The following is a 27491-nucleotide window of genomic DNA, read 5'->3' on the forward strand; positions in this document are numbered from 1 at the left end:
TCCCTGCTGCTGAAAAACAGCCCCACAGCACGAAGCTGCTACCAGCACATTTTAGTTTTGGGATGCTACTCTGCAAGTGATGAGCAGAGCTGGTTTCCTTCAAACATGATGCTTAAAACTAATGTTCATCAGACCAGAGAATCTTGTTTCTCACAGTCTGGGGGTCCTGTAGGTGAATTTTTTGCAAATTCTAAGTGTGTTTTCATGTGTCTTCACTGAAGAGAAGATTGAGTCTGGCCACACCGCCATAAAGCCCAGATCAGTGGAGTGATGTTTGTCCATCTATAGATTTCTCCTATCTCTACATATGATCATAAAGCTTGACTAGGTTGACCATCAGGCTCTTGGTCACCACTCTAACCAAAGCCCTTCTCCACCAGTTGCTCAGTTTGGCCAGAAGGCCAGCTATAGGAAGAGTCCTGGTTGTTTCAAACTTCTTCCATTAAGAATAATCTAGACTACATGTTTCTGTGACCCTTCAATGCAGAAGAATGTTTTCTGAACTCTTCACCAGATGTGTTGCTTGACACAAACCTGTTTCAGAGCTCTACAGGCAGTTATTTTGACCTCAGGGTTTGTTGTTTGTTCAAGGTTTTTATATTTATTTAATTCGCAAAGATAAAACCAAGTTTTTTCTTTAGAATTATGGTGAATGGAGTGTAGACTGATGTCGAAAAAAGTTATTTAAAGCAGTTTATCATAAGGTATCAACATAACAAAACTTGAAAAAATGAAGGGTATGAATACCTTCACAAGGCACTGTATGTTTTATTCCCTCCGCTAGGCTATTTCCTGTTGATGAATCCCAATCTCTTAGGGGTCTGCTATGATCAAATCATTTGGTCTTGGCAATGACAATTTTTGTAGCATCTGCACACCTACTGTATGCAGTTATGACAGATGCCATTCAGAATGCTGTAAACATGTCTCTGCTTTACAAAAAAAAATGGCATGTTACAACTATTTCTATTTTATCGGTACTATAACACAGTACAAGTTCTGGAAAAAGTTTCTATACTATGTAAGTTGGATTTATGTGTAAAAAGGCTTCAACTTACAGAAATCTGTTCTCCATTAGACACCTCCACCACCTTTGGGATCATTTGGTAATGATAACAGTAACAACGGTATGTAAATAATAAATGATGTAATGATAAATGATAAAATGATCATAATTTGTCAGTCGTTACAGTCGTAACAGAAATTGTACTTAAGTATTTCAGTTACTGAGATCGTCCTCATTCTTGCGGTTAACGATCACTAAAGTCTCAATTGTCGATTTTGGCTGCTTGTTTTGGAACAAAAGGAATCGTTGGCTAAGTTGTGCCTGTGAACGCTTCACTTACAACCCTTTTCCTGTGACTCTTAGTCTCAGAGTACATGGTACATCCTCATAGACCAGGTTTGGTGGTTCATAGTCCCTGAGAATTGGTCAAACAAAAAGGGGAAAAGGAAAAGTCTTTATATGGTCTCTACATAGTTGGCAGGAAAGAGACCCTGGTGCCCATCTTTGCTGGAACCCCTCCACCACGCTTTGTCGATTGTTTCCACATCACTGATGATGTCACCAGGTTCAAAAGAGAGCTCAGTGTCATCCTCTGTGGAGTACAGAAATGTTTCAAATGATATCTTATTAACAATTACTGTTGTTGAAGCAAGCAACACTGACCTGCTTGGTAGTCATATAATGCTCTCACACACAGCAGTCTTTCTGGTGATGACTAGAATAAGAAGGAACAACATGTTTTAGTACTTTTGTCTTCTTTTATCACAATAATATTAATGATGAGTCATGAAGTCTAGTGTACTATGTACTTCGCCATTCTCGTTCACTTTCTCCATTTGGATTTCATCATCTTTCTCCTCACGATTAACTGTGAAACAGTAGCGCTCAGGAGTGCTGTGCTCAGATATATCATCGTCCTCTGCTTAAAAACAAAGCAAGGTGTTCATCATTTATATGTATTCATCACACGAGACAACAAAACTAGATAACGTAAGGCTGGAATACACTGCACAACTTTTGCCCAGATCTGCAGTCTAGATAAGCTGACACCAATTCCTGAGAGTCAGATCTAGGCTGCAGATTTTGAGTTGACAGATCTTACAGAAAATCCTACACAAATTCTGATTTTATCTTTAGACTGTGATTCCATCCAGTCAGAGGATAACAAACATTGTTTTAGCTGATTTTAGAACAAATATTGCTTTCATTTGTTTGTTTCATTATTTATAAAGCACATTTTAAAATAACCAAAAGGTTGACCAAGTGCTATGCATAAAAATTGAAACAAGTTAAATCAAGTCTGCTTTATTGTCAATTCTTCCACATGTACAGTACATACATACAGAGAATTGAAATTGCGTTACTCTTAAGACCCTTGGTGCATACAGATAACACTAACAGTAGAACATTAAATACAGATAATAAAATATAAAGTACAACAATTGGGAGAGGGGGGGTGGGGGTCTGAGGTTCAGAGTTCAGTTGTGCATGGGGGAAAAGAGGGGAGGGGGGCAAGGTCGGGAGGGAGTTCAGCTTCCTGACAGTCTGATGAATGAAGCTGTCCTTCAGTCTGCTGGTTCTGGCCTGGAGACTCCGCAGTCTCCTCCCTGATGGCAGCTGACTGAAGAAGCTGTGTGACGGGTGGGTGGGATCACCTGCGATACAGAGGGCTTTACGTGTGAGACAGGTTCTGTAAATGTCCTGGAGGTAGGGGAGAGATACCAACGATCTTCTCAGCTGCTCTCACTATGCATTGAAGAGTCTTCCTGCAGGATGCATTGCAGGCGCCATACCATACACTGATGCATCCAGTCGGGATGCTCTCGATGGTGCCTCTGTAGAAGGTGCACATGATGGGGGCGGGGCTCTGGCTTTTCTCAGTTTGTGGAGGAAGTAGAGACGCTGCTGTGCTTTCTTGGACAGTACTGCGGTGTTGTCGGTCCAGGAGAGGTCGTCTGTGATGTGCAACCAGGAACTTGGTGCTGCTCACTCTCTCCACAGTCGCACCGTTGATAGTCAGAGGAGCATCTGAGTGTGCACTCTCTTGAAGTCAACAACAATCTCCTTCGTCTTCTCCACATTCAGAGAGAGATTTTTGTCACTGCACCATCCGGCCAGGCGGCTTACCTCGCTTCTGTAGTTTGTCTCATCTCTGTTGCTAATGAGACCCACCACAGTCGTGTCATCTGCAAACTTAATAAAGAGGTTGGAGTTGTGTGACGGGGGCAGTCGTGGATCAGCAGAGTGAAGAGGAGGGGGCTCAGCACACATCCTTGGGGGGCCCCAGTGTCCAGTGTGATGGTGCTGGATGTGTTGCTGCTGACCCGTTCTGAGGCCTGAGGTCTTCCAGTCAGAAAGTCTAACAGCCAGTTGCACAGCAAAGTGTTAAGCCCCAGCTGGACCAGTTTGTTAATATGCTGTTGAGGGATGATTGTGTTGAATGCTGAACTGAAATCTATGAACAGCATTCTGACGTATGAGTCTTTTTTCTCTAGATGAGTGAGTGCTGAGTGGAGGGTAGTGGCAATGGCATCACTGGTCGAGTGGTTGGACCAATATGCAAAATTGGAAGGGGTCCTGGGAATGGCCCAGGGAGGGGGGGCAGACTTGATGTGGTGCATGACAAGCCATTCAATAGGAGTAAGTGCAACTGGACGGTAGTCATTGCAGCAGGATGGAGACGGCTTCTTCGGGACTGGAATGATGGTGGTAGCTTTGAAGCATGAGGAAACAACAGCCTGACTAAGCGAGATGTTGAAAATGTCTGTGAAGACATCAGTGAGTTCTGTTGCACAGTTTCTCAGTACATGCCCAGGGATGTTGTCAGGACCCGGAGCTTTGTGTGCATTGATCCTGCTGAAGGATCTCCTCACGCTGTCTGGGGACAGCGTCATCACCTGGTTGGCCGGGAGGAGGTGGAGTCTTTTGTGCAGTCGTTCTGTTTTGTGTCTCAAAGCGAGCGAAGAAGGTGTTCAGCTCGTTCAGTAGAGAGATGTTGCTGTCACAGGTCCATGTTGGGGGCTTGAAGTCCGTAATGGTCTGTATCCCCTGCCACAAGCTCAGAGTTCAATTTTCAATTCAATTCAAGTTTATTTGTATAGCGCTTTTTACGATACAAATCATTACAAAGCAACTTTACAGAAAATTACGTTTCTACAATATTTAGTAGTAGCTTATAAGTGGTGACTGTCAGTTTGTGCACATATGACAGGATTTTTCAGAAAAATTTATACCAGAGGTAGTCAGCCAGACGATGAACATTATTAACAGCAATTATTATATGATGCAATCACACTTGTAGCAGAGTGTCTCTGCTGTCACTGAATTGATGTGCTATCCTCCTGGAGTGCTGTCTCTTAGCCTTTCTGATGCCGCGGGATAGGTTAATAAAGTAATCAAAATATAGACAATATACAAAAACAATGCAAAATAAAAACTTTAACCCATCATACATTTTTCAAATAAATAAGATTAGAGCATAGATTTTTAAAATAGATAGAGAAGGTTCTGTTCGGATAGGTACAGGGAAATTGATCCAAAGAGTTGGCCTGGCAACAGCAAAAGCTCAACCACAGTGTTTTAGTCTGGACCTAGGCATGGCCAGAATGAAACCCTGAGGAACACCACATGACAGAGGGGCAGTGGAAGAAGTGTTTTGTCCAGTACATACAGAGATCTTTTGGTTTGTTAAAAAAGACCGGATCAATTCTAAAGTAATGCCTCACAGGCCAATAAAAAATTAAAACGAGAGATGAGTACATTTGTGATTAACCAATTAAAAGATTTTTTTTCTAGAAATGAGCCACATGTTTCTGAGTCTGTTATGTTTTGGAATGACTTGAAAGTCTAATTAGCTTATTACCTGTACCATTCATTGGTCTGCCACATTCAGATTCATCTTCTTCAGTCATCACATCATACTCTGATGTGTTCACACACGACTCTAGACACACAGCATGAGAAACATGTCAGTGACATCCTAACCATAGAAACAATCTGCATTTCTTCACATTACATCTGTGTTTCCATCACCTTGGTTCTCTGGTAGGTCTTCATCAACTTCATCATCTGAGATTGCTACCATATTTCTGGGCTCATCAGGTGCTACATGATCCACAGTTGGCTGGAATTCCTCAGAATCTGCAACAGGCTGCTCTTCTGGTTCATCCTCAGACTCTGACCCTGGTTCCTCTTGCTCCTCAACCTCCATCAGGGGGCTAATGACAGTCTTCACATCCTCAGTCTCCAATTGTTCTTCTACTGCTACTTCATAGTTTGTTGTGATCTTTGTATCTGAAGGTGGATCTGACATGGCTGAAGGTTCCTCTGGTTCCTCTACCTCTTCTTCTTTTTCTTCTTCTTCTTCTTCGATAAGCACAGACTTGGCAGGGAAGTCCACTTCTGACTTTGGTTCACAAAGGATTCGAGAGCTGTTTACAACCTCTGGAGAGAAGATTTAAAAAAAATTAAGAAAATAAAAAGTCAATCTATAAGTCTACTAAGAACTTTTACTGTTGTTACACAAACCCAAGTTAACTTACCCATAGTGTGCCATGTGTTATCAGAGAGTGAAGCTGGAGGATGTTCTGTTGCGACAGCGAGCTCTTCACTGCTGTCATAGTTGCTAGACTCAGATTTATCATGACTGTCCAGCAGCTTTGGAGATGCAGGGGAAGCTGAATCGTGAACTGGGGCTTGAGGAGGCAGCAGGTCAGGTGGTGATGACTGGGAGGGAGGGGGTCTGGAGACAGGTGACTCAGGTGGGACAGAGCATGGGGGGGGTGATGTGGCAGGACATGTCTGAGGGTGCTGTGCTGAGGGGCTTGTCCGGTAGGGTGGACTAAGTGGGGATGTTGGATATTTGGAGGACATGGATGAGGTGCGTGAGAATGGAGACCTTGCAGATGGACTCAGAGGGGATGTGGGACCAGAAGTGGAACTGGCCCTTTCAAAGATAAAGGCTGTATCTGTCAAACTACGCTGGTAGCGACGGAATGGAGATTTGCCTGAGAAGCAAAACATAAACATAAGTCAAACCTCATATGATTAAAATGAACACTGTTAGAAGATGAAGTTTTAAAGGGGTTCTGAAGAGCATGTTTACCTGAGCGTGGTGATCCAGGGCTTGAAGAATTTTGTGAGGATGCTGATAACTGTCTGAAAAACTCCCGAGGATTGATGGTGCGCTGGGAAACAAGAACTGCTGCCTCCTACATGCCAAAAGAGCATTATTTAACACAGCAAAAAATGTGTCCACGTTGATAAACTAATAGATATGCAGGGGACAGGTTTTGCTGAAGGACACATATTTCAGAATGGACATACAGTTGTGAAAACCAAAATTCTTTAGGACATAAAAAGTAAAAAGAAATCTCCTTATAATCAAACACTGAAATATCTTGATATTACCATGCACTGCACAGGTATTTTTCAACTATTACTATCAAGAAGAAAAACATGTTACAAGTTGAATTGGTTTCATGCTTTTAAGAGTCAGTAATTCAAAGCACAAAGCACATATTCGGCATAAAACTATATTTATTCTTCATGTAAGAATTTAAATTCATTTAAATAATTAAATACTCACCCTCACATCGTTCCAAACCCATAAGACCTACATTCATCTTTGGAACACAATTTAAGATATTTTTGATGAAACCAAGCTTTCTGACACTTCACAGACAGCAACGGAACTGACACATTCAAGGCCCAAAAAAGGTAGTAAGGACTTTGTTAAAATAGTCCATGTGACATCAGTGGTTCAACCGTAATGTTGTGAAGCGACGAGAATGCTATTTGTTAGGGCTGTGAATCTTTGGGTAGACAGCGATTTGATTCTATTCACGATTCATAGGTTTTCGATTTGATTCAAGAACAATTTTTGCAAATTTAGAATGATTCAATTCGATTCGATTCACAATTAAATTTGTTTTGAAATTATTATAACGTGCATTCATAGGATTATTTAAATGCTTCCCCTAAATTCTTTAAATGCTTGGTCAGGAGGCAAATTACACAGCAGCTTTTATGGTTATAGAACCATAGCTTAGAGAAAGAAAGAAAAAACACTTGTGCATTGTTAGATGATAGTTTAATGATGCTACGGCATGACATGGCATACATAAACATTATGTAAGCCAAGATTAAAAAAAAGAGCTCTAGGTTAACATTTTGTCACACTAGGGGCGTAGCCTAGAGCTTAAGATCTTTGCCCGAACCCGACGGGACCCGACGGGTTCGGGCTTAATTTATATAATCTTACGCGGGCTCGGGTCGGGCTCAGGCTTGCGCTCCGGTTTGCGAGGTAAACGAGCGGTTATGTGATGTGTTTCGATTAGCGCGAGAAAGATGCGAAAATAGATGCTGAGTAGGTGTAACGGAGGCTTGCCTCTGGCAATTACGTTTTGGTTGCACCAACAACTAAAGCAAAGTCTGAGTGAGGTGTGGAAAAGTTTTGACCATGTTTATAATGAGAATAATGACGCACCATCAGTGAGCGCAGGAACGCGCTGAAACCATCTACAGTGGATTCAATAATTTTCCAAAAACATGTAGGCTTAGCCTAATCGCTGTGAGTAATGAAGTTTTTTAAAATGAAAAATAAATATTCATTGAGTCTTAAACGCATAATGTGGACAGAGTATATACGCTAATGTTAGCATTATTCTTTTATTAAATGTCAGCTGCTAGTGGCGAAGCAAATCCGGAGCCTTTATCTTAATTTCGTTATTGCCAATTACCCATCTCAATTAAAACTTTATCTTAATTTAATTTGTTCAAAAAGACTCGTTTTTATTGGTGAGTTGGTCTATTTATAGGCTAAATGAGCCTGTCTATTTAGAGTGCTGAGATGTTAACATGTCACAGAGGACTTATTTTATTTCTTTATTCCAACTTCCAAGTGGTGTAGTCTACGTTAGTTATTAATATATTATGTTAAAACATGAATAAATGACTCATTTTTGACAAAGGCAAAAGAGCTGTGTGCCTGTGCACATTTGAATAATGTCGGGCTGTAAACGGGTTCGGGGTTTTAAAAAGCTGTCAATCAAAATGTACTTGTCGGGCTCGGGTCCTGTCGGGCCTAACTTTTAAGGCCTGATTACAGCTCTAGCGTAGCCATCATTTCAGAAGTGACAGAAATGTCAAATACAATAATTGTATGTATGTATTATCTTTTTTTTTTTTTTACAAGAAATTATTTTCTTATCTATTACTTTTAATTTGCTATAAGAAAATTAAATACACTGCTGGACTATAATCAATCATTTGTTATCTATAATTTCTTTCCTAATGGCAATTTTATGATTGTTTTATACACAATCAAGAGCCATTGAAAAACTACAGGAAAGTAAAACGTCTTCACTTTAGCATTACTGGGCACTAGTCCTAAGGAGAGATCCTTAGGATGTGTTTTGAACTCTCTCTCACAACAAATCCGGAAGAGAAGACTATGATGAATAAAGTCGTAGTTTTTGCTATTTTTGGACCAAAATGTATTTTCGATGCTAAAATTCTAACTGACCCTCTGATGTCACATGGACTACTCTGATGATGTTTTTCTTACCTTTCTGGACATGGACAGTAAACCGTACACACAGTTCAAATGGAGGGACTGAGAGCTCTCGGACTAAATCTAAAATATCTTAAACTGTGTTCCGAAGATAAACGGAGGTCTTACGGGTTTGGAACGACATGAGGGTGAGTCATTAATGACATGATTTTTCAATGAACTAACCCTTTAATACCTTTCTGGGCGTCAGATGCATTGCTGTCTATGCAGGGTCAGAAATCTCTCGGATTTAATCAAAAATACCTTAATTTGTGTTCCAAAGATGAATGAAGGTCTTACAGGTTTGGAATGACATGAAGGTGAGTAATTAATGATATAATTTTTTTTTGGGGGTGAACTATCCCTTTAAGAGGGACTTTGGGCTGTACTGGCTGAATCTGGATTATTCACAAAATAGGGGGAAAACTCACTGCTGCTTTCTCAATAGATTCGCTGCGATTAAGCCGGGCCCTCATGTTCTCCTCATGCTCTCTCTGCTGCTGCTCCTGTCAATTGCACAAAGAACCCAACATCGATCATTCACCCATATTCAGGTTCATCAACATGTTAAAAGAAATGGAACACACTCATTAAAAAACTCACGTATATCCCTTTCTCCTCTTTTCTAGCCTCTTCCTCGAGCTGAGCCTGAGTCCTCCTGTGAAAAAACCAATGGGAAGTTAAAGATGAAATAATGAATTCACCTTCAGACAGAAGTGGGTTTTATCAGGTGGATGCTACAAACCTTTGTTCTTCAATCATCTGTAGCTTTTCGTTCATCTTTCTGTCTCTCTCTTCAGCCTCTTTTTTTTCCTGTAAAACTCGTTCTCTCTCCAAGCGTCGCCGCTCTTCTATAGCCCTCCGGCGTTCTTCCTCTTTTCTCTCCTCCTCCTCACGCTAAAACATATCATATCACACAAAACATATGATACATCTGAATAGCACTTTTAATAATTGGAGTCTGAACAAGAGGTTTAGAATAATTAACTGATTATAAAGTACTTTGATTCTGGTCAATTGCAAATACTGAATATTTAATCTAATATTTTTGCATAATGGCTGGTTGATTGTACGTGACCTCTTTTTGTGGCTGGCATATTATTTTGAATTTTTTTTTATGGAGCATTTTGTGGAACACACAGGCTGTTAAGTGAAAATCCAGCTGTAAACACGGTTCAGCTGTACCTCTGCTCGTGCCCAGAAGGAGTCTCTGTTAATCCGTCTCATCTCCATAGCAGCATTTGTCTTCTGGTAGTTTGTACCCTGTTGGTGTATCACAGAAATGCAACATAAGACCAAAAATGACCCAAAACATAAGACCACTTCCCCAACGCATATCAATAAATTATAGTGAGAAACAGGCTTCTTCTGTTTTTGTTTTTTTTGTGCTAACTTACCACAGTCTCCTCCTTATCCATCATCCTTGAGGGTCTCCTCGGCCTCTCCATTGGTGGTCGAATCTTTGCAAAGGCAGCCATAACCAGCTCCTCCGTCAACTCATCTTGCTGTGAAGCTGGAATAAATACTTGAGCTTCCTGTAGTGACACAAACATCAAGAGATTGAAAAATACTGACAATATCGTTGAAGCGGAACACATTTTTCAACAAAGCAATGTTAGATAAGTTTGTTTCTCAACGCATCTATTGTTTTATTGCATTTAGATTAAGCATAATATTATGCTTAATATTTTGACTTTTTGTGGTGTCTGTGTAGGCAATTATTTTCATGGACAACATGTAGAAGATACAGGGCTCATCAGCTTTTGTATTGGAAAATAATTATAAAAAAGGTTAGAAAGTGATTCACACTAGTCTCATATTTTGTAATGTGATGTATTTACCTAAATTCAATATTTTTGTGCTGTTAATATGTATTAAGTGCCTTGCTGTAACGGCAACTTTTTCGAAAAATTAGCAGCAAAAACAACTGTAAATACACACATTATTTATTAAAATAATTAATTATTAATTACAAAATTAAAAAACAGCTAGAACTACATTTCGGTGTAGGAGTTGTAATGGCAAATAAGAGAACAGGCTAGGAGTCTGACTTATTTTCTGTTGTACATCAGAGACAGGATGTAAGAATGTATAAGAATGTCTGCATGCTACATTTTCCCTTATAAGGCATTTTCCTGTCATCAGCTTCCACCTACAGCTCTGGGGTCAATCAGCTGAAGATCCACTGAGGGTTTATATTTCAGGATACCAGAGTTAATCACTGCTCAACAAAACACCTCAGATCACAGAGATTCTAGTGTAAGATATAGTGATCTGGTTTGTGGGAGAGAAGGGAGTAGAAGAGCAATGAAACTGAGACATCGTGCCAGAGGGCCTTGTGAGTGCAGGATTGGGCTCCAACCCAAAAACACCACAGCTTTTCAATGGATTACCATACTGCTACATTCAGCCCTCTTTCCAAATTTCTCTGAAGGAACTTGAACATGTCAGGACCAATTTGTTTACTCACTGCTTATTCTGTGACTGGAAATACTTTATCTACAGAACACTTGGTTAAAATTGAGCTAATTTTCTCCTCCCTTCTTTTATCTCTTCGATCCCTTTTTCTGCTTGGGAGGAGTTAAATGACTTAATTCTCTGCTATTACTTGCTTTAGATGAGCCCCTTGACATGCAGTTAGCCCGGGGCTTCAGCGGCGCTGACAGTATTAACAGAAGTGAGGACAGATGCTCTCCCATACACACCTCATGCCTGCAGCTCACTCTCAAACTATACTGATGCCTCATCTCAGATCACACTGATGAAAAAAAATACACATTATCTTTCAAGATTTTGGGGTGAGAAATTCATATCGTTTCATTAAAGATGCATTAAGTTGATCAAAAGTGTTAGTAAATGCATAATATAACAAAAGATTTCTATTTCAAATAAATGCTGTTCTTCTGAACTTTCTATTTATTAAAGAATCCTGAAAAAAATGTATCACCATTAACTGCACAACTGTTTTCAACAGCGATAATAATAAGAAATGTTTCTTGTGCAGCAAATCAGCACATTTGAATGATTTGTACCATTGACGCTGAAGACTTGAGTAATGTTATAACAGGAATAAATTACATTTGAAAACATTTATTTTAAATGGTAACAATATGTGACCCTGGACCACAAAACCAGGCATATTTTTGACAAAGCTGAATAAATAAGCTTTCCATTGATGTATGGTTTGTTAGTATAAGACAATATTTGGTAGAGATACATCTATTTGAAAATCTGGAATCTGAGGGTGCAATAAAATCAAAATATTGAGAAAACCGAAACATCAAAAACAACCCCAAACTCATCTATTTATTTACATTCATTTTTTATCAAAGCAAAAAAAAAAATGTTGACATTTAACATGCACACCTGGTTGGGAATCACTAGCCTTAGGCCTAAAAAAAAAATTTGTTTGGTTCCGGTTTCCGACCGACCCTGTCAATTTATGTGCGACAATACAATATATCGCGGAACAGAGAGGGCACTGACAACATGCTGACAGACAGGACATTAACATTACCAGCTTACTTTTAATATGAAACAAAGTCTCATTTGGTTATTTCACCTTTCAAATGTGGTCATTTTTTAAAGAAATGTAAACAATAAATACCGTTTTGTGGCTCTTGAATGTGTCGAACAGATCGCTGTAAGTTAGATCATCAGTTAAAACTAACTGATCGTCTCTTGCTTCTAGTTAATTTATAGCATCAAAATCAAATAAACCACATAAATGAACATAACAAAGAATGTTGTTTGACTACAAAAAGATGTCTGTACACTCCGTTTTTCAAGTTCAAATCCTCCATGTTAATCTACTATGAGATCGCCTGTCAAACTCCCGCGAAGGCTTTTTGTGTGTGTGTGTGCGTTTTGCGTGTCTATGGCAACAACAGACTTTAAACGGGAATACAGAATCACTGTCGTAAAAGTACCGGTACACACATTTAAAATCAGCGCGCGCGTGTGTGTAAAACTGCCACTGGAGAAAAAAAATAATAAATTAAAAAAAAAAAAAATCCCTACCGACCAATGACCTCAACTGACAACCAACCGGAACCAAACTTTTTTTTTTTTAGGCCTTATTAAAATCATTTATCTTGATTTGTTTTATTCCTAATCAAATTTTTGATTTTAGTCTTGATTTGTGTTATTCATAAACCATTGTGAAAGTTTTGTAATTAATGGTCATCATTGATGACTAATGCATAAGCATCTACCTTGATGGCTCACTAACAAATTTTTACAAAAACATTTTTTTTTTTAGAAGCTCTTAAAGAGCTGACTAGTAATTCTGCACACATGACAGGCCTTACTAGCACAGACTCGTCACGGAGAGACAATTAAAAGTGTGAGTGATAAATGGAGAAGGCAGGGAGGAGTAACTGGAGGGATTTACACTGCATTGTTTCTCATCTTGTTACTGACACATCTCAGAAGTCCACACATACATTACAATAAATGAGCCTGGATTTGGTTCACTTCCCCATGACTGAATGTCTTTGGAGACCAAGAAAACACAAAATGGGTGTTGTTGCTTACCTAAAGGGATAATTCACCCAAAATTAGCATTCTGTCATCATTTACTCACCCTCTCGTCATTCTAAAGCTGTATGACCTCCTTTCTTTTGAGGAACATGAAAACGATATTTCGTAGAATGTTTCAGTGTTTTGTCCATACAATGAGAAAGTACCTGTTTGAATGTAATGTCCCTTTTAGTAATCGTTAAAAATTTCTGCCAGCTAAAAGATACAAAAGGACATGCAAGAGTTTTTCACATCCATCACAGACTATGGCTTTGTCACACGCTATGTCTAGCTGGAGATTTTGCAGATCCCTCAATCCAAATTTAGAAAGGGTAATCATTAATATAGAGGAATGCTGAGACAGAACGCTGTGAATGCCTCTGAAAGCTTGTCTCCGGCTGTCTGATTTTATGGCTATACCGGGGCCCTGTCCCATACACTGTGTGCTCTAGTTGGTTTGGGGGCTCAGCCTCTCCCATGCTATAAAACATAATTCCTGACCTTATGTAACCTGAACAAAGTTCATCTGCTTGAACAACCATCAATCAACACAAAAATAACCCAGCAAGATTTAAATCTGAATGGAAATATAATTAAAGACATTTTGTAACCAACTCGTGCTGATATTTATCACGCACAAACACATTGTGGATGAACGACACAATGCAAGGTCATAAAGGTTGTCGATCTCAAAAGAGAGAGAGAGAAACAAAATTTTTGGCATGCCTCTGGAGCTGACTGGGCAATGTCTTTATAAGGCATTAAAATGTCCCAGACACTGACTATGTTTGACGATCTCATACAACCATGCGAAAAATATGGCAATGTTAATGCAACATGGCCCGGCTGGTGGAAGAAATAAATCCAAAGACAGCTTCAAGACAAGAGAGATGCACATTTATTTTACAAGATATAGAAAACCTCTATATTTTCTATAATGAAGACTTTTAACATTGTCCGTTCCTTGGGAATTTCTCTCTCTCGCTCTCTCTCTCTCTTTAATGTTTGCTCTTCTCAGTCAGTCAGTGTGGTGCCTGTCAGTGGCTGCTCAGGATAACAATAGCACATGACACAAGAGGAAGAGTTTACTACAATAAGAGCTGGCACCAAGCTGCTAGCCATCACTTCACAGATACTAGCAAAGGAAGGAAACCATTTACAAGAAGGAAATCTCAGAATATAACAGAGGAGTGTATTTGTACACATATTAGGAGGCTTTCTGGTTTCAGAATTGTGTGTGAGAGCCTTTTTTACATACTCCACCCATTCATTCAAATAGACACAAAACACTTTTCCTTTAACCTTTTAATGACTCCTCACCATTTGGTAGAGCATTTTGAGTTAAGAAAATCCTGGTTAAAATCACTGCACCCAACTCAAGCTGACTGATCATTTGGATTTTTATGTATATAATAGAGGCCAATGCAGGATGAAATGTGAAGTTAAATAATAAATATCCTAAATAATAAAAATAATTGGATGTATATGTGCACATTTTTGGGAGAGTGTGCCTATACAGTACATTGGTTAAGTTTGTATGTTCAAATAGAGTACCAGTTGTAATGTAAGAAAGATAAATGTATGTTGATGATGAAGATTCATTCTCTTTATGTCTCCTATACAGCTTTAAGGAAGTTCCTTCACAGAGACATGAAGAGAGAGAGAGCATAGACGCCTTACAGAAAGGATGCAGAATATTCTGGAGCCAAACAAACACAGGAAGTATATGTATATGAGAATTACAGAAATATCTGCGTGGGAGAGAAACACATTATTTTACTCACTCCATATCTGAACTCTTCCAAATGTAGCTGCAGCAGTATACATAAACTACATGATTAATGAAGGTTTAAACCAGCACACTATTAAAATACCTTGTATTATGGAAAATATTAAAATTACTAACATTTACAGAGTTTGATCTATAAAAGATGTCAGAAGAATCATGCAAACAAGTAAAGTCACATGCTGATTATAGTGATGTGATTTAAAAAAAAACTCTGTTATGTGAAAGCAGATGAGACATGAATGGCTTGTCATTGGCAACTGCCTTTTTTTCTTTTCTTTTTTACCTTGAAGAAGGTCTTGATGGCAGGGACATGGCTGGCACATTCAGTTCTGCGTTGCTCATCCACATCATTACCAACCTGTTTGATTCAGACAGAAGAGATTATGTGAGACGTGAAGAGAAAGGGGCAGAACCATTATATTTGAGAAACTTAAGCTTTCAAATAATCAAAATAAAATGTTATGAGACATATTATAATGACACCTTTAAATATAATCAAGACTCAGTGTACACTTTAAAAAGCTTGTGATTGGTAAGGTTTTTTTTTTACGTTTTTGAAAGAAGGCTATTTCGGCTCACCAAGGCTGCATTTATTCGATCCAAAAATATAGTAAAAGACAAACAGTAATATTATTATCAATGTTGAAAACAGATGTGCTACTTAATATTTTTATGGAAACCATGATACTTGTCCAGGATTCTTCGATAAATAGAATAAGTTCAAATTAACATTACTTTTATATATATATATATATATATATATATATATCACTTTTGATCGATTTGATGCATCCTTACTGAATAAAAGTATAAATTTCTTTCAGAAAAATACAAAATGAAATACACGGAATAAAAATCTGCTTTAAAACCTTTAACAAAGTACTAATCTGGTGCATCTAGACCTTCTACATCATCAGAGGTGTGTACTCTGTGTGTGTGTGTGTGTGTGTGCCAGTCTAGTTCACAAGAAAGGTCACAGAGACCACTCCCCCCTCCTCTATACAATGCCTGACTGGCTACAGATGGCACCTCTGACACCAACCACAACATTCCCACTTATCGTCTTAGCAACCACATCCACAATGGATATTAGGAATGTTCCCAGAATGCTTCTTTGCATCTGTATTTGAGCTCCTTCAGCTACAAGTCTGAAGGTCAAAGCCCTTTTGTGAAGTGAAGCCATTGACACGTCTCATCAACAGGAGCCTCACATCCATCGCTTAAACACGGACTGTTAATGATGTGGCAGCTCCAACCAATGAGGAACCACTTCAGCCTCACACCCCATGGCAACATCCAATGGGAGCTAGGTATAACCTACTGATATCCAATCAGAACAAGGCAAAATGACCTCATCCAGAACTATTTGTTATAAGAACTACAAACGTTTGAAGCACTTCTCTAAAGTTTAGGACACTGACTATTTGCAGTTCAGGAGAGAATTCAAGAAGCTACATTTTCGTGTAGTTGTTTGCATACATTTGTTATGGCTGAATTAAACTGATATAAACATACAGATTCTGAATGCGAACTTACCCAGCAAACCATGACTATCTGTGGTTGTCCTGTTTCTGTCAGTCCCACCCTGCAGATGCCATACATGGGCCTGCTGCTGTGAAATTTCCCAACCAATTCTGTCAAACCTCCAGCTGGCAGATGAGAGAGAGAAATAAAGAGGGAAGGGAAGGACAAAATTAAAGAGGTCCAAATTGTCTCCATGAAATAATGAATGCCACATGAATGTAAACGTCTCAGCCACCATAAAACGCGAGCATTCTTTTACCAGACTATAAGAGTACAGGACAGGTCGGATGTAATAAGCAGAGCCGGTCTTTTCTTCTGCACTCAAGTGAGATTTTTCTGCTTCGTCTGATATTAAGAGAAAACAATGTTGGCAGTCTCAGCCTTAATTGGTAATCCTCTCTAATTTTGAAGCATTTCACTCATGAATGTTGCGTTGATTGCCCTCAGACTGAGTTTTAAAACTGCCTCAAATAGAGCACAACAGTGACTGCCCACATTTTAAGTGACCTTGGTTTTTCCATTCATCTTCCCCATAGGTATTTCAAAAACTCAGAGCTGTGATGCATCAGCTCAGGACATTATATAGGTGCTGTTGGCCTATGGGGACCTGGGTACAAGTCATATCTGGGTCATGTTCTAAATTTCACTCCCCTTCTCTCATCTCTACTTCCCTGTCTACACTCCTGCCCTATAAATAAAAGCAAATAATCACAAATAGTATATAGGAACAATATGTCCAGGTATGTTTAATAACTTGCACGAATGAACTACTGATATCAGACAAAATACTGGCTCACCACACTTTTTGTCCAATGAATTTACAAGATTTTTGTCATTCATAATTACAACACTTTTTAGAAAGAAAAATGATGACGACAGTTGGATTAACAAAGAGCAAATTCTGAAATTCTTGTAGAGCTGAGTATTTATGTTCAATGGAAAATTCCATAACTTTTAGGATTTTATGACTTTAATATTGAATTAATTTCCTTCACTTAAATCAATGGTAAATAATGGTAAAATAATGGTAAAATGTCCAGCTTTTCCATGGCTGTGGAAAGACTGATGATAATATAGATAATATTATACTAGATAAATCCATATATATTCTAAAACAATAATCCAGTGATTATAAGTACAAAAGCTATATGATAATATAAAATATTAAATAAATGTTAATAAAAATATATTCAAATCGACTTACTTTGTAATTAGCAATGCTTTATAGGAGTTTATAATTTGCTATTATTACTATTTCTGTTTCCATGGCGGCTTTAGGAAATTCTGCAACTAAACCAGTTTTTATTTTAATTAAGTTGAAATCAGGCTGACTTCTAGAGAAAATTTATGGAATTCCAACCCCCTGCTGCTGTGCTTTATTGAGCATTGGTGAAAATTTAGACACACAAAAGAAAGAGGCGGAATTGTTAGTCTTACCTCCTGAATCTGTGAGTTTGAGATTGTTGGTCACTCCCTCATATGTAAATAAAGCCCTAAAGAAGACAGAGAGAGACACATCAGCATGTTACACTGGAGGAGAACATATCAAGACCTGGACCTGGACCAGACCATATCAAGCATTGATACCATTTCAAAATGAGGCAAGTAAATATATCAATAGTGATCCTTGACCTTTCACAGTATGAAACAAATCACGGCCCTCCTTGCATTCCTCAGCCAAACATAATCAACACCACATCCGCGCTTATGTCATCTTAAAATGAAGTAAGTTGGCTTGGGCGTGAGGACCATGTGTGCATTGTCCATATGTTTATCCTACGAGTTCACACCAATCCAGAATGCTCCACATATTGGGCATGTTTTGTGCATACCAACCAGGCCCTCTGGAGTAATGCATATACCAAATGTTCCCACAGAAGAGCTGGCATGAGTCATCTCTATCGCTCTTCCTTTATCATTGCTCTTGCTGTTTAGTTTTCTGATATTTCAGCAAAAGTCTCTTGGGATCTACTTCAAGAGTTGATGTCCGCTGTCACTGCCTATGATTTTTCACATTGTTAGCAAAGCTGTAATTTTGAGTCAGGACTTTTTACCCAATGTTCCTGAGGCTACTAGGTCTAATAACAAGTGTATTCATAGTGTATGAAAACGCAAAACCGCATTTGAACCCAGGTCACAGCTGTCTGTGGTTACATATCATGCACTGGGACTATTACTTGAAACTGAGGCTGAGAGAAAATAATGGATTTTGTATCAGGGCCACACCAAAACCAACAGTGAAATGCAGGTGGGGCACTCAGATTGTGAGATTAATAAGACTTAAGGTTCAGTGCAATTGAAGTTTAACACTACATTTGTTGGAATGGTCCATGCTTAAAGCTTTTTGGAAGGTTTCCTTCTGTGACAGTCATTTGGTGCAACCATCAAAGTAAGTTTAAAATGGCAGCTGACCACAGGTTGTTCAAATACAAATAAAAATACAAGAAATACATTTCGGCATATCCTTTGACTAAAATAACAATTCTGCAACTGTATTCATGAAAATCTTCTGAAGAGAACAATTTAGAAATAGTCATATTTTAAGATACATTTTACTGTTCAATTTAAATGTTCTTAAATGCAATTATGAAATTCTCAAATATTTTTCTCAATTACATCTTTTTTTTTCTTATAAAGAGGTTGACAGGCTTCAGTGCTCTAGAATTGACCAACTGAATTAAAAACACTTCAATTAACATAATAATCATTCATGCCATTTTCGTTTCTACATTTCGGAGCTCAGCATGCAGTGTTGCATTTTTTTTTAATTTGCTGTGTATTTTGGATATTTGTTTTAAAGAGGCTGTCTCTAGATTAAATGGTCAGTTGCATTCATTTTGGTCACTATAGTTACAAAATTTCAAATTCAGCAAAAAGTCACGTCACACATAATCAAGTGGTCATTGTTTAACCTGTGGTCATGCATAATAGTAGTAATATCACAATGTTATGTTGTAAGTACAACCATTAACTAGAAACAACCCAGTAAGTTTACAACCCAAAAAATTACCTTTGGGATTTTCCGACAAGTTGGAGGCTATATAAATTTAAGTTGCAATTTACGAAGATTTTTAAGAAGATTAAGAAATTGAATTCTTCTTCAGCTTTTTAGAAAAAAAACATAAGAATTGTTTTAAATAATTATGAGAAAACAAAAGATTCTTAAGTTTTTCTTTTAAGCAAGAAATTTAAAAGAAAATAACAGTTAAGAAGGATTTGATTATTAATATTTCATGAATATGGCCCCTGGACTTGATTGACCCTTGATGATTTTATGATCAGTTTTTCACCTCACTAAAGAGGAAAAATCTAAAAGACTCAGATAAGCCATTTTCTGTCAATGTGAGATTCCAGTCCCAAGAATATACAGTTTCAATATTAAGAAACTAAAACGCCCCAGTTTACTGTTATGTTCATGTTTCTTTGGACGTCAGGTGCAATTAATGGGCTTGAGTCTGTAAATCTATCAGCTGGCTTACTGTTAAACTTGCTGTGGCAGGTATACCACAGCTGAGTGACATTATTAACAGGGTATAATCTCTGGGAAAAGGTTTGGTCTATTCTAACAGTTAGTCAATGTAAAATGTCACGTAAATCCTTTAATACTATATAATAACAGCCACATGGATCAAACTTGTCCAGTAAGAGCTGGGCACCTTTAATCGTTTCTCCTGCATCTCTCACTTCCATAATACATTTATTATATCAGGCCCTGAAGTTAATTTCTAAAAACTCCTCCCTTGGATGCCTCATATGGGGTATTATTTATTAAATTTGTGAAGAGGAAAAACTTTTCTCAAAACACAGGAATTGGCAAAAGTGTGCTTCAGTGCTCAACTATGCTCAACAACAATCCTGTTCTCAAATTCAGCTTAAATGAATTTGATCCTGCTATTTATAGTTCATGTATCAACACCTCTAACAGAGAATTCCCTCACTCCGTCCCCTGGAATTTACACTGAATGAAGATAATCTACACCAGCCTGTCGTCATCATGTCCCTATTGTCTCCAAAGCTTCTGATCTCTGGAAGCCTTCCAGATAGTGACATCTGGGCTTTTGACTCAGAGCTCAGACACAAGCAACAATAACAGCCTGTTTCCCCTCATCAGAGTCTGTGTTCAGCCTAACATACCTAGCAATCAGTCTGCAATTAGCAAGTTGTGACACCATTGTTCCGGATCCTTCCACCAGCATGGGAATAAAACAGACCGGAGAGTGAGAGTAATGAGGGATCAGAGATGTGCTTATACCAGCTGTCTGTTACCTAAGTATATTATAAAGAGGAGCTTGTTAACACAGATGGTAATAAAAGGTTTCTTTCCTAAATCTTCTGCTATGTCCTGGAGTTGACCGACATTTTCGTCTTTTGAGTGTTGTGCAATGAATCCAGCTAGAATCAATTCCAATTAAGCAAGAAAAATACCGTAAGTAAACTCAAAATGACAGCTGGTACTTAGATCAAACAATACTCAAAAAATATGCATGAGTGCATTACGACAAACAAACATGCATTTCATTTAGCAGCAGACGTCTAGCACACACACAAGCCCTTTGTGTATCAGGTCACTTTCAAAGCATGTTGTCCTGTGGCTAATTGGTTCGTCTAAGGGTCAAATCACATCATGCTGTAGTCAGCGTACTTCAACATGCAGCCCCAATGAAATGTCATGGTATATAAGTGCAGTATGCAGTAAGGACCACACACATTCCCATTGACATAGTAAATGAGCACAAACCGTCAGCACTTTACTCAATGCCTTTCAGGCATGCATTGCATCTCCATGGCATCTATGACGTACCCTGGTAAGCTAGAGTACACATGCAGCAACAGTTGTTTTGCATGAACTGAAAGGGTGACTTTTGTTCTCTGCATTTACTCTCAGTCTTTCACTTTTCACATGAATTGGTCTCAAAAATCCCGTGTACTTGCATGAAAGAGCAATCATTCGTTGACAATGGGGGGATTCTCTATAAACAGCTATTTTGTACATAGTTTTACAGTGCAAAAGCCTGTCTTACTGGCAACAGAAGCTGCAAACATCTTTTCTTCCCTATTGTGATGTTAAACAACTTTTGAAATTAACTGAGATCTCATTTGAGTAAAAGGTTGCATGGTCAAATGAATTACAAAAATGTTCTAATTTAGAAGAAACACTGAAATAGTCTAGAAGAAATAAAAAATAAAAATGGTCCATTTAGATTTCTTTGCTGACTTTAAGTGGGTCATGGGTCCGGTTCTCAGGAAATGTAAATCACATTGAATTAAGTGTCTGCCAAATGCATTAAATGTGGTTGTAAGACCCTGAAAAATTCATTTCACACCTGGTAACAGATGCACATTTGAATGCACATCAAATGAGAATGTTACACAACAAAGTGTGGTTTTCTATCATATGAATGCCCAACCACAACGCCATAAACCCATGAATCCTGCAGGACTAGACTGAGGTAGTCTGGACTTTATTTAAAAGAGCTTGTCAGTAAAACACTAAAAGAAAAGCTGAAAAATCCAGGGGGACCAACATGAAACTGAGAACAAAACTGACTACAAGAATAATGTGTAAATAACAGTGTGGCCTGACTGTATATTTAAAACAACCTCAACTAATGCTCAAAAACACTTCACAAGGGCCCTCAATGCATTTCTTGAAATCAAATCTAACGTTGCACTAGACATTTCCTGCCGTCTGTAGTTGGTGGAGAGAGGTGTTGTCTGGAAGTCGTCTGGACCGTCCTCACCTCACACATACACACTTCCTGTGTCAAGAGTCTGATGAGAAAAACACAAGCAGCCCAGTTCTGCACTGCAGCCAGCTATGAGCTCAAGAACAGAGAATGAGGAATGGAGAGAGAAAGAGAGAAATGCAGGCCATAAACAAATGAGGGGGACGAGGTTTGGACAGACAGCAAAAGGAGAAAGGAAAGAGAGGAAACATGGGAAGGATGTTTTAAGATGCAGTGATGCATGTGGTTGTTTGTGTCACAATTTAAACAATTAGAAAAATACTTTGCAATCTGTAGGGGAAATGATTAAAAATTGGATTGTTTAATAAATGTAAATGTACACTGCAGTTCAAAATGTTGGAGTCAGTAAGATTTTTTAAAAAGAAATTCAAACTTTTATTCAGCAAGGATGCATTCACTTTTTATTATTATTGTATGTTTGATCAAACAAATACAGCCTTGGTGATAAGGTTTCTGTGATAGGTGTTATTGCTCTTTATTGATCATTCATTCTCTCACAAGACTACGTGCACAGACATGACCATTGGCATTCATATAGTACCTGCAAAGACAGGAATGATTTGAGCAAGTGATTTGCAACACTTCACTTGTCCATGAACAATCATGTGAAATTAAATCATTCCACGTCAACAGGACTACAGCTTTTTTCCAGCTTTAACTCCAAGAGCACAGAAATATGACCTCAATACTACTCATTTCCACTTTAAATTAGGCCAAAAATGGCATTTTTGCATCCTTTTTACCTAGTATCCAAGTGTTGAGCAAAATGTTGTCTCTAACATCCTGACCACATCTGTTCTCTGAAACCGATGTTGATAAATTTAAAATAAGCTCCCATGCCAAATCCACTTGGATGTCCACCTTGCCTAAGATGGCCACATTCCATCTGTAGTGCGTAAAGCTGGAAAACAGCTGTGGAGAAGAACATTCAGCAAAATCAATGGCTCAAGAGAGAAGAGGGGCCAGGAGAGTTTTACCTGGTTGTGAAACCAACCAACGGGTTTCTCCTAAAAATGGTCTGAAAAGTCTCAAGCGTCATCTGTGGCATAATTTACTGTTCCAGAAAACCCTTTAGACCCCTTAGTCTGAACTCACTAAATGACTTATAGTTCCTTACCAGTGCAGCTTTAGTGTCTACAAATCTGACTTTTTGGCTGTACTATTTGGCTCACTAATATTCCTGGGCCTGTTCGAAAACAATCATAAATTCAAAGCAGACACATGAAGTCACTGGAAGAAATGGCAGCTGGCATTATTTACATAAAGTATGATATACATACATAATATATATATATTTGCAAATAATGAACTGATAGGATCGAGTTCTGAAATCTTTAGAAGCAAACAAAACAGCCTCACTCATAACAGCAATATGGAGTAATAGGTTTGCCCAAGCTTGCAGTAAGTTGGCCTGAGGCATTCAGTGTGCAACAACAATATGTGCATTTGCTTGTGTGCTGAACCAGATTACAGTTAAATATCTCCGAAGTTGATGAAAATGGATATTTTGTACCAAATATGGCATGCAAAATGTCAACACAATGCAGAAGAAAAGCTCTGCTTCTAAGAAAATGGTTCAGGATTGTTATTGCCTTTAAAGGATCAGACAGAGAGACCTGGCAGACCTATACCAGTTTGGACGGTGGGCTCTCTACAGCCCTTGCAGAAAGTACAAAACAACTTAAGCACATTGCCATCTGGCACAGTAACCTTTTCATACTGAAGCCAGTGTGCCAAGCGCTATTCATTTGGGTGTATGCTGGCCTGGAACAGGAACAGGCAAATAGCTCAACAGACTAAAATGAGTTCAACAGCCAAGAGGGCTGAAATTTAGACTTTAACTCAGAGACACGAGTCTAATGAAAATGTATAATAACAATACTACCTTTTAAATGAGCTTTACTGCTCGTATCTAGTAATAAGGCATCTGTGCGAGTGTATCTGTGCTGTTTCTCCTATACGGGGGATCAGACCCCTGGGTTTTCCAATTTTGTTCTAATGGCAACTATTTGAAGAGTAGAAGAGGAAAGAGTGCATCCGGATTTCCTGAGAGAGAGACTCTGGCAGAATACAAAAGGATGGAGTGGAAGAGCTGACAATAAATAGCAAAGGAGAGGGGAGGGAGGTTGAGAAAATGAAAAGGAGTATGGGGGACTGGATTTAAGAGGATGGGGGGGATGGGAAAAGAAAACAGACTGAGGAGGTTTTCATGCAAATGTGATATATGGTTGCGAAATGAGATGGCACGCAAGTATAAGAGTGACTAAGTGGGAAAAGAGATGGAGAGAGGGAGAAAGACTTGGATGTGTCGTAGTGCAGAATCAAATGCCAGTTATATGTCACAATGGAAGGTAAATGGGCAAGAAAGAAACACTGGGATCAGAACTGGGAGTTTCTTTTCTGCCAAACGGCTCAAAGAATGACAGGTTTTAAGAGGGAGAGAAAAAGCAAAAATATTTATTATATTTATAAAACGATTTATTTATTTAGAATGAATTTGTTTAATTCAACATATTGTCATTTACTGAGAAAAGCCCAAAACTTAGGCACTGACAAAAATCTGTGTTTATGGGGTTTATTTAAACAATTAGTGACTTTCACCAGAAACAGAACACTGTTTAAGGCATTTACATGACCTTACATGTTAGCAATAGATTGTAAATGCATTATATTTATTTTCAACAACTTGTGAAGTGGAAAGTAACAATCCACCATCTTAACACACTAATCAGGCTTTTAGGCATTGAAAATCTAACAGTATTGTTATTAAGCACAAAGACAAAACTGTGACTGACAAACAAAACTGCTCAGTAACAATTTCACACTTGTGAGTCAACAGGTGTGTCCATGATAAAGTAAGAACAAACATAGAAACAGGAACAATACGTCTAGTGTTTCAGCATTGATTAATACTTCATTTACTCAAGTAACTATATTGTGTAACATGAGCCCAACTATATGTAACCCCAGTCTACAAGTGGAACTGTACTGTAATAGCCTTTCATAGGTAACCTTATATGTTGGCTGTGATATAAATAGCTATACACCTGAAGACAAGCTGAGTAATCCTGACTCGTACATCCAGCCTGTTTAAGTGAGATAGGTATGTTTGCATGCTATTGTTCTCTTAAATAGGTTATTTTATTTCTACACAACCTTCAACTCTGCAGGAAGTCCATTTCAGATGATGGATCTTTTCAACAAGGCATCATGGCCAAAAAGGTTACTACGACTCTTATCAGAATCACAGGAACTGACTGCCTATTTTCCATCAACAATGCTGCTATTACCCTTTAAAGGAAATCTACTGCTGACCTCAATAGTCTAAAACTCTGTAACCTTTCCAAGCAGCTGTTGTTATTTATTGTGGGACAGTCGTGAGCATGAAATAATTTTATGGCCATAGTTGTATACGTATATGTAATGACTGCTGAGGCTGAGCTGGAAAAAATGACAATAATTACAGTGTTTCATTATTTCAAATTGTTTTCTCAGACAGTTACACTGGAATCATTTCTATCCTCCCATTCTGTCCCTCGATCTCAGTAAAATAAGAGCAAAACATCTTGGACATCATTGCAAACATTAAGCATATGCATTTTGCAGACGCTTTAATTACATTGCATTCACGGTATAAAGTTTATCAGTTCATGCATTCCCTGGCATTCAGACCCATGACCTTGTGTTTGTTGTACACTGTTTCTAATGTAATGAAATTTAAATAGTATTTGAATCTCTAAGTCCAAATCTTCCCTATCTATCTGAAGAGGGTGGATTTTCTGCAAAAGGTCTGCAATGTTTTGAAATCCAAAGTAAACTCACAACTATGTGAATTTATCACAACTATGTAGCTTTCTTCAACACTTTCCTGATAATTCTGTGACCTTTGGTTGAAAAGTCACGAACTGGACAGAGTGAGTCTAGCCACTGGCCTCAACAACAAACACTCCTCTGGGACAACTCTGGCATTTCCTGTGCCGTCTGTCCCACACAAGACCTTCACTCATTTACACAAAGCCTGGTATCCCTCATGCAATCAACAAAGAATACACATTCTTCTACTGCTATCTCTATCAACCACATATTTGAACTACATTCTTGCCTAAATTACTCTTAAAACTACATTCTATTACACAAAAACAGTAGTATTTGTAAAATTATAGTGCGTTTGCTGCTCCACTGTGATGAAGTATTTGAAAGAAGTCTCTTATGCTTACTAATCAAAATTTCAAAGAATATTATAAATATTATTAGATATTAGTAATAGTAGCAGTAGTAGTAGTAGTAGTAGTTTTAAAATAACTGTTTCCTATCTTGTGATGGCAAAGGTACATTTTTGGCACATTGAGTCACATGATCCATGACACTGAAACGTTTGGGTGGTAATATTTATATTATATTATTATATATCAGCATGACACATAAGAAAATAAAACACTACACACTAGAAGAGTAAGTAAAACATTAAATGTAAGAAACATGACATGGCACTTGCAAATAAGGTTGCAACCTGTTTTTAAGGATCTTCCTCTCTTCTTGAACAGGGGGAACATTGATCCTGGTGGGTCACTGTCCTGCAGAGTTCAGCTCCAACCCTAAACAAACACACCTGAACAAGCTAATCAAGGTCTTCAAGATACGGGTAGGTTTTTTTTTTTCAGGGTTGGAGCTAAACTCTGGAGGACAGTGACCCTCCAGGATCAACGTTCCCTACCCCTATTCTAGAAGAACGATGTCTCTTTCTATAGAAGTTTATCAGTAAAAATGATCAAGCTCCATTGTTTTGTTAACCTACTGCAGTACTCTTCTCTGAATTGTCTCACACCTTTCCCATCATTACTTTTCCAGTTTCCCTGATTCATTAGTTACTCATGTCATGAAAAAGCTACACCCAAATAAAAATAAAAAAGGCACAAATACTGCATTGTATCTTGAAATTAATGTAAAAAAAAACTTTGAGGGGTGACATTTTAACTGCATGAGATTTTCATGGTAAGTCTCCTTACAAAAATTCACAGTTTAAATGGAACCAATACAATAAACAAGACCTGGGTTGATTTACTTATACTGTGTGCAGCAGCTTTCAAAAACAGCTTATCCATTTGAACCAATTTAAAAATAATTTCTGCATTTGATGTTAGAATAGCGTTTTACACACAGTCTCATGGTTTGAGCTAAAAGACACCTGCCAACCGCATAAGATTGAATCAAAACACCAGCTTTACTGGAATTCTACCTACTGTAACGTCTAATTTCTGCTATGGAGATTATGGAGAGGTGCCAATTCTAGGATACACAGTCACCACACCACAGCACAGCCACCACAGACAACGTTGTACTGCTTGTAGATTA

General features: G+C 38.3%; 1 protein-coding gene across 4 annotated transcripts in view; it reads right to left on the reverse strand.

Annotated features, from left to right (window-relative positions):
- Positions 1-1023: 1023 nt before the first annotated feature.
- The window catches only part of LOC132141062 (drebrin-like protein), a 35830-nt gene continuing 9362 nt past the window's right edge, over positions 1024-27491 (reverse strand). The window contains exons 2-16 of one of the 4 annotated variants that reach the window (XM_059550238.1): positions 17830-17885; positions 16405-16517; positions 15152-15226; positions 9956-10093; positions 9744-9821; positions 9304-9455; positions 9162-9216; positions 8990-9064; positions 6111-6216; positions 5548-6012; positions 5039-5449; positions 4869-4949; positions 1834-1925; positions 1670-1721; positions 1024-1598 (exon numbers count right to left, since the gene is read on the reverse strand). In XM_059550238.1, the coding sequence (XP_059406221.1) occupies positions 1462-1598; positions 1670-1721; positions 1834-1925; positions 4869-4949; positions 5039-5449; positions 5548-6012; positions 6111-6216; positions 8990-9064; positions 9162-9216; positions 9304-9455; positions 9744-9821; positions 9956-10093; positions 15152-15226; positions 16405-16517; positions 17830-17885 (2086 nt within the window). In that variant the 3' untranslated portion in view covers positions 1024-1461. Of the gene's footprint in view, positions 1599-1669; positions 1722-1815; positions 1929-4868; positions 4950-5038; positions 5450-5547; positions 6013-6110; positions 6217-8989; positions 9065-9161; positions 9217-9303; positions 9456-9743; positions 9822-9955; positions 10094-15151; positions 15227-16404; positions 16518-17829; positions 17886-27491 lie in introns of all 4 variants that reach the window. The other 3 variants (XM_059550237.1, XM_059550236.1, XM_059550235.1) reach the window with 3 other exon arrangements.

The sequence above is a fragment of the Carassius carassius genome, chromosome 5 (genome assembly GCF_963082965.1).
Source record: "Carassius carassius chromosome 5, fCarCar2.1, whole genome shotgun sequence".
In the NCBI taxonomy this organism is placed as follows: Eukaryota; Metazoa; Chordata; class Actinopteri; order Cypriniformes; family Cyprinidae; genus Carassius; species Carassius carassius.